General features: G+C 38.9%; 1 protein-coding gene across 1 annotated transcript in view; it reads right to left on the bottom strand.

Moving 5' to 3' along the window:
- Positions 1-279: 279 nt before the first annotated feature.
- CIP2A (cellular inhibitor of PP2A) overlaps positions 280-12001 on the bottom strand; it is a 29408-nt gene continuing 17686 nt past the window's right edge. Inside the window, exons 13-21 of the mRNA XM_083498586.1 lie at positions 10858-10976; positions 10505-10697; positions 9306-9380; positions 9103-9213; positions 8536-8732; positions 6110-6223; positions 3869-3951; positions 2850-2989; positions 280-1723 (exon numbers count right to left, since the gene is read on the bottom strand). Coding sequence (XP_083354712.1) covers positions 1553-1723; positions 2850-2989; positions 3869-3951; positions 6110-6223; positions 8536-8732; positions 9103-9213; positions 9306-9380; positions 10505-10697; positions 10858-10976 — 1203 coding nt within the window. The 3' untranslated portion in view covers positions 280-1552. The remainder of the gene's footprint in view (positions 1724-2849; positions 2990-3868; positions 3952-6109; positions 6224-8535; positions 8733-9102; positions 9214-9305; positions 9381-10504; positions 10698-10857; positions 10977-12001) is intronic.

Raw genomic sequence — 12001 nt, 5'->3', positions numbered from 1 at the left:
GGGAACTCCTTTATTAGTGGGAAATATCAGGTTTGCTCTCACCCGTCTAAAGTACAGTCCAGAGACAGATTTATCACCTCAAATGCTTCTTGTGAGAAGTGCCTCAATGATCGTAGAGAACAGCTGCTCTTATTCTTTAAAAAAGGAAGCTTATTTTATCATCAGCACATAACAAGTGTAGCTTAAGAGAAAGTGAGGTGATAATTTCATATCATCCAATCATGCCTGTGTAAACAAAACATTTGTGCTTTATATATTAAACACACACAAACACAAGAATCCAAATAATTTTTTATTTCCCTTCCCAGAGACAAAACACAACATTTAAAACAATATTACAAAAGGACAAATATAAGCCTATAATAAATATTTTATTAAAATGACAAAAGCCACTATGGAGATGAAGACAATAGATGCAGTTTTCGGAAATGCAATTGATGACATTAAGGCTACATGGTTAAGCGGAAGATTAATACACAGGAGCTTAAAGTTTAAATGTATTTGCTGACATTTTTGGCTAACTATCACTGTACATTAGTACAAATGGAGGCATTAGTACAAATGGAGTTTGAGAATTTAAATGTCTCCGAATATCATTGGTTCTTTTATTAAAATACATAAGGGACATACAATGTAGTATATTTTAGCAAAATACATGCCTGTGCCTTCACATACTAAGTTAAATATAAAATGTATACTGTATTCCCATTAAAGTTAATTACTTTTAAAATACTCAGGCAGTGCTTGAAAATGTAAACTCTTTTTCTAAATGTAGCAAAATATGGCTATATTTAAAAATATTCAGGCAGTGCTTGAAAATATATAAGCTCTTTTTCTAAATGTAGCAAAATATAGCTATATAAATATTCTGAAGTGTAGAGAGGAATTATATGAAGAAAAATTAACAGCAACCAAGCGTGATCTCTAGATAAAAATGACAAATATTTTCAGAAATCTAAAGAATTGAAAGTGAGTGGAACTAACATTTAACACTGGAAAATAAAACAAAGCTTAATATATATACTCACATATTTACTAATTCCTAGAAACTATAAATTAATAGTACAGAATTTTGGAGCCACATGCTAACAGGGCTAAGACATTTCTGTTTTCACAATTCATTTAATACATTGTAGTAATTTAAAATCTATGCATTACTTTAAACACCTAAATCATAGTATACTTTCAAGGTTTTATATATTTTCCTTCTAATCTCTGGGTGTGTATGTTAGTCAATTAGGTTTTATATACACGGGTTTTAAAACAGACTAAAATTCATACTTGGAAATTTGCCTAAAAGTGCAACATCACCTACCCTAACCCAACTCTTATTATCAGTGACAGTATGTGTGTCAAAATTATCTCAAATAATTTATTTCAAAATCAGGCCCCCCACAGCAGCTGATTGCTATGCGGACATTAGTGTCAACATGAGCAGAAGTTAGCTTGCATCCAGTAAAAAGTTTTTTTCTTTTTTTCTATATGTAACAATACTTGAGGCTTGCATTAAGTTTTGGTTGGCCTGTGAAACGCAGCACCAGATAACCAAATTCTATAAACTGAGATTCACAGCTTCTGCATTTAGTTTGCCACCACTTAAGCTATGTATCATTGCTATCATATGAGAATGTTTGTTTAGCTCTTCCTGCTGGACTTTGACCAAAGCTTCCTTTTCTTCCAGTCGTCCTTCCAGTTGTGACTTCTGAACTTCCAAGGAAGATGCCTAAAGTCATATATTAAGATACTATTCAATCATATTTCTCCAAAATACATATTTGCCATCTAGTAAATTGGGTGAATCACAACAAAGAACAGTTAAGGAAACTTTATTGGTTTGGTATCTAAATGGACAATCCATGGGTTTCTGACTGGCCAGAAAACTGGAATCAAACCAAGCTTTGAGATCAGGTTTTGGAAACCATAGTTCATGCTAATTATATTTTGGGGTAACTACTGCCCTAGAGACTGTTGCACGATGGAAGTAGGAAATAATTTATGAATCATAGTGCAGAGAGAACAGTGTGATGCTTCAGAAAGAGTCTGGTAGCACAACAGGTGGCTGCAAGTCCAGGGCAAACAATAAATTGCTGGTCAGAAAAATCACCATACTCAGCTGATTCCACACATGAGATGAGGGAAAAGCTGGAGGACACGAGACGTACCTCATGTGACCAGAACTAGTGACAAAACTGACTGTCAGAAGATGCTGACAAGGTGTGCATATCTATCTGTCAGTGGATCACAAAGAGAGACCACAAAAGGGGATACACAAGGGTGTACAATGCCATGAACAGGAAAGGGAGAGTTCAGAAAGCAGAGGATGCAGTGGACTTGGTAGGAGAGGGACAGAATGTACATAGCAGGGAACACAATCTGCGAGACAGAAGGTTTTGGCGATTCATTGGCCAGCAAGTTGAGGAAGATTTACTAGAATATGTTAATCTACAGGCTGTATTACTGTCCCTCCCCACTATGAGAATAGTAAGGCCTTATTATCTTTACACTATGGGTTCAGAATTGGAAACACCATTGCTCTGCACAGAAGAGTCAGTGATAAAATGACCCATCAGCCTCAACCAGCATAGCTAATGGTCAGAGATGATGGGAATGGTAATTCACAACTTCTGCCCCACCAGTTTCCCAACACCTCAATCCTTCCCATCCTACATATGACTATGCAGAAGCTTGTCTTATTGAGTTCAATGAGGTTTACTCCCAGGTAAGCAAAAACAGCATTGCAGCCACCACCTACTCCACTTAGACAGAAATATTTCTTTGCAACTTTAGTAACTAATTCCTTGATACCATTAGAATTTTTCTAAAATGACAAACTCCAGCAGAAAGCTTACCTTAATGCTCAATTCTTTTCTTGCTTGTTCCGTTTTACTCAATTCCTTTCTAAGGATGTCTACAGTCTCCTCCATATCTGATTTTTCCTTCTGCCTGGCTTTAAGTTTTTCTTCCTGAATCTTTACCTTCTGTTGCAAATCTTTTGAAGAATTTGTGAAAGAAAGAAGTTTGGGTTTTACTTTTTGCCAATTTACAAAACTTCTCTAAAGCGACCACTGAAAGAGTTACACCACAGTGCCATCTACTGAGCAAATGCTAATATTTTGTGCTCCAGAGTTAAGTGATTGCCTGCCTAAGCAGATATACATCTTTCAGTTGAGACAATTGAGTTCAAAGGGGTAACACAGAGCTTTCCCCTATTAAAATATATTTAGCTTTTTTTAAAAAAAAATGTGTCACCTGTGCTTTTTTAAACAAACATAATTTATTCTGAACACACAATGGAAGCTGCTTGCACCTAACAGGTTACTGTAGCTACAACATGACCACCTTATGACCAGTAAACAACCACCACAATGGTTACTGCTGTTTCATAGACTGCGAGCAGGGACATACTGTTCTCAGGCCAAATGAAGAAAGTAGTTCTGACATCTGTACAAACCTGTGCTTGTGACTGTGCACCAATAAGGTGAATGTGATGATTAATGGGAGTTTCCCAAAGTAGCAGCAGAAAATACCCATGAGCCATTAGAGGCATGCTACACTTGCATATTTGGTGGTTTATTTTGAGAGTTTGAATCTGGGTCTAAATGAGAGAACATGCTGTTCTTCAAACATCAGCAAATCCCAGAGCGAGCAAAGGAAATTGGGTAAGGTAACAGTATCATAGTGATACAGAGCTGTAATTGCAAACTCCCAAGCAAAAATGATAGGATCACCCAATCTATTGAAATAAGAGGTAGGTCTGTGTATTTAAAGATGGTTCAAATGTAGCACAGCTGGAGAAAAACATGTTCCAGGTTTTCTCTATAAAGCCAGACGCCTGATGAAGCTAATATAGAAGTCAGAACTAACTTACTTGATATTTTCCCATCTTTCTCTTGCAAATGTTTGTGCAATTCTTTTCTATGCTCTTCTGTTTCTAGCAACTGACTGACAGTTCTGAAAAATTGATGGATACAAACATTAAAGATCTTCCAATGGAAGAAACATGAGAAAATCGCTCCCCTTTTCATTAGTGTCATATTACAGCAACATTTGCCTATCATTCAGTGTGATTAGCTAAGAAAGTCAAATGAATTTTTCAACTTTATTTCTTCCTGCATTTCATTATTTCCGTAGCTATTGTAAGCCAAATAGTATTCCTCCATATTGTCAATTGCAGAAAAGGGACGTAAATAAAGCAAAGTACAAACAAAACAAAACAAAACAGACATTTGCAAACAACATACCGAGCATTAGAACTTCCTATGTGAAAACAGGTAAGATACTATTTTTAATTTAATTGTACTTACAACATCCCTGTAGATTGATTTTTTAAATATATATCTTACTTAACATTCAAACGCTATGTATTTGAAACTCACACAAGATAACCACAGATCTTATCTCTCTATTTAACTGAAAACAAGAACAAGGCATTCTCCTACCCACCACCACCATGAACGTCAACTGGCATTTCCCACCCAATAATCATTTAAGAAAATGTTAAATGAGTCTAATTCTGAGATACCTATATGAACACATGGTTTCAATTCTCGTTTGTTTGGACAGGAGCCAGGAAATATATATAATTTATCAGATAGAGAGATGGAGCAATGTGAATTTGCTGCCTTAGAATGGAGAGGTGAAGATATACCTGATTTTCACCCTGCATCCTCTTTACGAAACTCTTACACATAATTCCCAAAGTGGGTTACGTTCCGGGGTTTACGTTCGAGTGACCCATGTGCATAAGTGAAAATCACATAAGTAAGGAAGTACCCTCTAAATGCCCTCTCAGCCGCTTTCTCTCCAAAATACTACTCTCCCAAAATAAAAAAATACAGTGGTACCTCGGGTTACAGACGCTTCAGGTTACAGACTCCGCTAACCCAGAAATAGTACTTCGGGTTAAGAACTTTGCTTCAGGATGAGAACAGAAATTGTGCAGCGGCAGGGGGAGGCCCCATTAGCTAAAGTGGTCTTCAGGTTAAGAACAGTTTCAGATTAAGAACGGACCTCCAGAACGAATTAAGTTCTTAACCCAAGGTACCACTGTACTGTACCAAAAATATCCACAACTGGAATCAAAGCTCTGGGACTGGCTGGAAGACATGTGAGAAAGCTGCTGCTGCATGCAACAGCTATGCTTCCAGTCTCTTCTTGACGCTCACAGAAGGGTCTCCTTGAAAGCCACAAGAACTTTCCAACTGTCTCCAGCCATTTCTGGGCTTGAATTTAATTCTTTTAACTTTTTCCCAGTGCCACGCGTATACATAGTAGCAAACAACTTGGGGGATGCCTGCAATGTACTAGTCTGATTTCCAGCATAATTGTATCTTTAATGCTGAAGTAGACCCAAACCATAATCAACAGTTTTGTTTGTATGCTAGCTTTCCATGGTGAACCACGCTCAACCATCTCCCTTTCCCCCCCACCCCCAATACTCCATTCCACGCTGTTCAGGAGGGGCCCCCAGAAAGACTTCAGAGGGTGGTGACAAGGAGCAGACAGGAATGTCCCAGTTTCCTTCAGTTTGCAGTACTCAGGAGCCAAATCATTTTATTTTATGTAGTTCTAAAGGCAACTAACTGGACGATCTTGCATTGTTGAGCTTGTTGGAAGAGCTGTATTAATTTTTACTATTCATATATAAATATAGTCAGAAGGAAAATGAAACATTCTTGCCCTTCCACAGTTTTGAAAGCTTTTGTGAATGTGGGAAATGGGTGAAGTGAGAAGTTGAAAGTCTTGGTCAGAAGTGTCAAACAACTTCAAGTTGTGCAGTTGACACAGATTCAAAATGATCTGCAACGAATTACACCAGAGATTAAGCTTAATTAAATAAAAAAAACCCTAAACCCACAAAAGCCATAAACAATAGTTTCACTTTTACTACACAACTATATGAACCTGCTTGATTATCATCTTCATGATTGTTCTGTGCATGGAAAGGCAGCATACAAACCCTTTGAAAAACTGCAAACAAATCATAATACACTTCAGAATATTTCCAAGTATGTTAAAAAAAAAACCCACTTAAAGCAGTTTTGATTAAAAATGAAGGTTTTCATTGAAACATAGCATCCTTTTAACTTAAGGTAAGAACTGAACTTACTTGTCGTTCTGTTGCTTGAGAGATTCGTTCTGCCTTTTAATGGTCTCAAGTTGTTTGTTCAGAGAATTACACATTAGCTGCAGGTCGTTATATTGTTTTTCAATGGTTTCATGCCTAAAAAGAGAAAAATATTATTATTAAACATAATTAATTTGAAGCGCTTTTCCTAAATGTGTTCTAGTAACGTGTCAAAGTTCCTACTTTCAAAATTACTGGACTTGCTCACAGGTGTGTTGACAGGTGTGATGTGCAACTTTCAGTACAAGCCTTAAAAGAGGGCTTATACTGAATCATGATCACAGAGTTCAAACATTTGAAATCTGTGATCAGGACTTCTTTTTGCGGTTATACTAAAATGCAGTTCATGGCCTAGGGAACTACTGCTAATTTTCCATGCAGATATAGCAATAAGAAACCTTGCACAGTAGGAAAAAGTCATAGAATTGTAGAATTGGAAGGGTCATCTAGTTCAACCCTCTGCAATACAAGAATAAGAATAATTTTTTATTTATAACTTCCCCTTCCCGGTTCAGAAAACTGGGCTCAGGGAGGCTAACAACAAATTTAAAACACTTAATTGTAACACACAGCTAAAGAACCCCTAACAGATGGCCATCCAACCAACCTCTGATTAAAAGCCTCCAGTGAAGGAAAGTTCTTATTAATGTTCAGTCAGAATCTCATTTCTGGCAATTTGAAAGCACTGGTTCAGATCCCGCCCTCTGGAGCAGCAGAAAGCAAACTTGCTCTATCTTCCATGTGACAGCCCTTCAGATATTTGAAGATGGCTATCATATCACCTCTCAGTTTCTCTTCTCCAGGCTAAACATGCCCAACTCCCTTAACTGTCCCTCTTAAGGCCTGGTTTCCAGACTCTTGATCATTGTGGGCACCCTCTTTTGCACAGGTTTCAGCTTGCCAATGTCCCTTTTAAAGTATGGTGCCCAGAAGTGGACACAGTACTCCAGATAGGGTCTGACCAAAGCAGAATAGAGTAGTACTATTATTCCTTTGATCTGGACACTCTACTTCTGTTGATGCAGTCTAGAATTGTCATAGGCTTCTTGCTGCTGTATCGCACTGTTGACATGTGTTAAGCCTGTGGTCTGCTAACCCCTAGATCCTTTATGTGCTGCTGTCAAGCCAGGTGTTCCCCCCTCCCCCATCCTTTACTTGTGCATCTGATTCTCATTGCTTACATATTCCTGCCTAACCTTACATTTGTCCCCAGTGAAATTAATTTCAAATTCATCACCAAGGACTAGCTTATTTTCTGCCCAAGTGTCAACACACAAACCTGCTTTCGACAAGTCCTGTTCAGGTGTTCAGCCTGACCAGCCAAGGACAAAAAATGTGTAGGAGTCAGATATATATATGTATGCCAGCCCCACCTTCAACATCTCCATGTGCACCTCATTTCACCCTCCACTCCAACCTTTGTGTGAAGGTCAGCAGTGGAGAAGCAGAGCTGGAATCCATGTCCCTGGCCCTCTACATATCTGAAGAGGGCTAAAGACTGCAGAACCTAATTTGAGATGCCAGTTCTATAGAGGTGGAAGCTGCAACAAGATGTTGCAACATAGTCTCACCTCCTATTAGAAGCGCTCTTTTTCCTGTGCGCTGGGCAGCCTGGATATTTCATCCCACACCTCAAATTTTCTATTTCCATTTTCAAACTGACACTTTGCATTCAGACACTGCTGGGAAAGCTTAGCCTTCCTGGGCTGTTTGGTGTGGAGAAGAATTTGCACCTTTCTAGTATTCCCCCCCCCAGATGCTTCTATGCTGATACCTCTCTCTTATTTCTCGGTGGCTCCATTTCATCATAGTTCCCTATGAGACAGTTGCAAGAAAGCAAGGACAGGAATTGCCAAAATAATTCCTAGCCGAGATCAACCGTTGCCACCTAATTCTGCAAGCTGCCCTGAATATATAGATCAATCTTAATAATCTAATCTTATGAGATAAACTTCTATCCATACGTGTGAAAGTCTTGCATCAAAAATCACATTCACGTCTTACAACTAAGGCCTGAAATTCTCAAAACCACAGGTCATGGCTCATAGTAATTACCTGCAGTTTCTAGAATAAGAAGTGGTTATAAACACCAAGCTCCTTATCTAAAAGGAAAGTGTTTTCCCCCGCCAAGACTGACTGTGCACCAGACTTGATCCCATGTTGTGCGATCTGAAACCCATGCCCTGAATTCCTACTGTTGGGATACTGTGGTTTTGGTTTGGCATCTACCAGATGCCCACCTCCATCCCTGCAACAACCACTACAACTTTTGCAAGCCTCACACATATCAATTTTGGAAAATGTGCATATTTGTACAATGATCAAGTGCATAAGGTTGTGGGGTTGTTGTTGTTTTGCTTCAAAGACTCATTTCTTCACACATTTTTCATGGTAGCTTAACATCTTACTTTTGAAGAAGGTCAATGGAAGATCTTTTCAGTATCTCATGTTCCTCTGCTATTGTCTGTAGCTTCCTATTGTGTTCAAAGAGTTGTTCAATATCACTCTGTGCCCGTTCAGATTCTACTTGCTGTGCTTTCAACAAGGACTCAAGTTCTTCATTTTTTCGTTCAGTTTCCTTCAACATCGAAGCAAGTGTTCTAGCCTTTTGGAAAGACAAGGAGAATGTATTTCACTAGTGGCTTATGTTTGCTGCTCCATTCTATAGCTCACTTAAGGAACACTATCTGGTCAATGAGAAGTCTACATTCCATCAGTAACTTCTGAAGGGCACCAATCTATTCTTAAACTGGAAAAATGTTAAAATTTTAAGGCTTTAGAAACATCAAGTATTGTGGACTGCAAAAGTATTGCAGTTATGCAAAAATTTAATATCAGTATTGATTCCACCCCCACCCCCCAAGTAAGTATAACCTAGTTTTCAAATACAAGGCATACTGATGAACAACAAGCTTGCAGTGGTAGCTATGAGAAGACAGCAAATTAATTCTTGTGCAAATGTTTGTTTTACATACCTCTGACTCAGTTTGAGCTCTCTGGCAACGGTACTGGGCAATAAGTCTATCAGCTTGAGCAAGTGCTAAAGCCTTTGCTTCCAAAAGGTCTTGCAATCTAGTTTCTTTGGACTAAAAGAAAAACCAGAAGCAAAAGTAAATTGAGATACAGGTATGGACAAAGCAATCAGATGAAAAAATGTGCATATTAAACATGTACTCACTGCTAATGCAGACAGTTTCTGCTCATACACATCCATTATGTCAGACACCCTTACATCAGTGGCTGATTCTTTCACCTGTGGAAAATGTTAATAGCATAAGCTATGACAGAATCCTTCCTACTTGGACAAATGAAAAGCTCAAAAAAAGCAACAAAAATGACTGCTATATTGGCAGATAACATTGGTTATCATTCCTGTATTAACAAAACAGTAATATAAATTGTTAAAGGATTTATATAGAATCCTTATAAATATATTTGTACTTTATGCTCTGGCTGCAAGAGAGAGGGCTAGACAGTATTGCAAAAAGTCGTGCGGGAGATTCAGAGGTCTAACAGAAGTTAAGCTACGTATAAGCTAACAGACCTTTTTTATAAATTCTGACTGCCTTTCTTCAAATCATTGATCACTTATTTTATGTAATTATTGTATACAATATGCTATAATTTTCAGTGTGGCAAATTGTGGTGGTTGGGATTGTTATAGCCTTTGGTTACTACAATAAACTCTTGATTGAACAGAATATAAATATACTGACATTTCATTCAACTAATTCTCCATGATCTTAAGCAATTTACACTTCAAAGAAAATTATGATAGACTTCAGCGTCACACTATGATGAACATTTGCTTTGTGCAAGCAATTCAGCTTGCCTAATGGAAAAAAATTCCCTCTCCTCCCCCTCTGCATTGTTCCAGGTGTTCTCCTAATGCCCCACCACCAAGGCCAATTTGGGGTAAGGGGGGAGCCCTGTTGCGAAAGTCAAAGTCTGTGTGCAGGGCTTCTGCTGGGACTCATTAGGTGAATACTGACCACATAATTTAATTTTTAGTTTGTGACATACTGATGGCTGCTACAGAAAGCACATTCATTTCAAGTTACTCTACCTAAAACGCTTCTGTTCAGAAGTGTCCTGTTACACGTTATGTACTTAATCTACTTGCCAATAGGCTTTCTTGAGTTCAGTGGAGCTTGGCCTAATCCCTGGTCATTGTGGGTTCAGATCCCATATGGAACCTACTGCTTTGTAACAGTTTGGGCTTGTGCTGTCTCTATCATGCCTTTGTGCAAAGCTTTCTATAGAAACTAGTCAGACTTCAGAAGCCTGAAAAATCCGATCGGAACAGACTGTTTTGGATTTTACATATGCCAGGACAAAGCTGCTTTTATTCAAAAGCTGTATCTTAAAGCCATTAACCTCCAGGCTAGACTGGAGTTTCTGTATCAGGTCCTGAATGTTGAAAGTTGCAACATCGTCATTTGGAGCACAAGCAGCAGAACATTTCATTGGGTTAACACAGGTAATGGATGCTTGCATGTGGTTCCTTTTAGATGCGTGCTCTGCTTCCTGTTGTCTGTAAGAGTTATTGGCCGCAATACTTTCACCAAGCCTATATGAAAAACACGTATAAGATTAAATCAGCAGGAAGGAATTGCAAATAAAATATAAACAGCTTTTTAATGAAGCAGGATCAAGAACCGACAACAAAAGCCCAGAGTAAACTTTTAACACAAGACAATTTTAAAAAATATGAAGAATAAGAAACTCACTCTATGGCAGGAAAATCTGGCAATGGTGCTGCTTCAAACAGAATTCTAAGTCCTGCCTGCACTTGCTCTCTGTGGTCTGATGTTAAAGCAAAAGCCAAAGGTGTAACCAAACGTTGGTCCTAGACACAAACCACTTGTGAGTGCAGATAAGCAATTATTTTAAGCAGCTAGACAAATATATTACACAAGAAGGAAAAACAAGTGATAAACACGTTCACTTTATCTGTTGCATTCTTAATGAAGCATTCTTTCTTTCAACCTTTAATGCCTCCTCTGGGATATTCTGAGTTGAAACAGAAGATGTGGAAAGTAATCAGATCTGCTAAATTCTATTGGAAGATCTCAAATGCTGCCACTGTACAACTACACTCTGCAACCAGGCCTTTGGATGATTAACACCCTAGACCAGGGGTCTGCAACCTTTAAGACAAAAAGAACCACTTGGACCCGTTTCCGAAGAAAAAAACACCTGGGAGCCGCAAAACCATTGCAACATTTAAAGCATGCACGCCGCTGCCCTCCGATCTGACAGCGGGCGGGAAGGTGACGTCGGGACGGTGCGTGACTAACGCACGCACCGCCCCCATGCGACGTCACAGCCAGTACAGCTCCCGCCACAGTGGGAGTGTCGGGGTGCACAATCGCCTCCTCCCCTCGCTAGTATGCGTCCCGGAGCCGCGGCAAAGGTGTAAAAGAGCTACATGCGGCTCCGGAGCCGCGGGTTGCAGACCCCTGCCCTAGACCCTTTAAAATGTTTCTGTGGGAGGGGTTATTGGTTTGTGGGAATTTTTTTGCCCTTGGTTTTATTATCTATCTTGTGTTTATATCTTGTATTTTTATGTTGGAAACTGCCCTGAGATCTATGGATTGATTGATTGATTGATTGATTGATTGAATGAATGAATGAATAAAAGCATGCCCCGTGCTATAGGCAATACTCTTCTAAAAATGAAACTGCACTAAAATTAAATTGCTACAATTATGTTGAATCAAGGGAAGTGTGAGCAAAACTCCACTTATACAGAGGGGCTTTCCTGGCCCCTCCCTTCTTGCACCCACAAAAGCTCCTAAAGGTTAAGTGATCCTTTAGAACAGGACAGAAGAAAGCAGGGAATTGGGAGAGTTTGGAGGTAGAGGCCATTTC

Source organism: Podarcis liolepis (assembly GCF_965112155.1).
Source record: "Podarcis liolepis genome assembly, chromosome: 4".
NCBI classification, from domain to species: Eukaryota; Metazoa; Chordata; class Lepidosauria; order Squamata; family Lacertidae; genus Podarcis; species Podarcis liolepis.
This window is presented reverse-complemented; position numbering and strand designations above follow the sequence as displayed.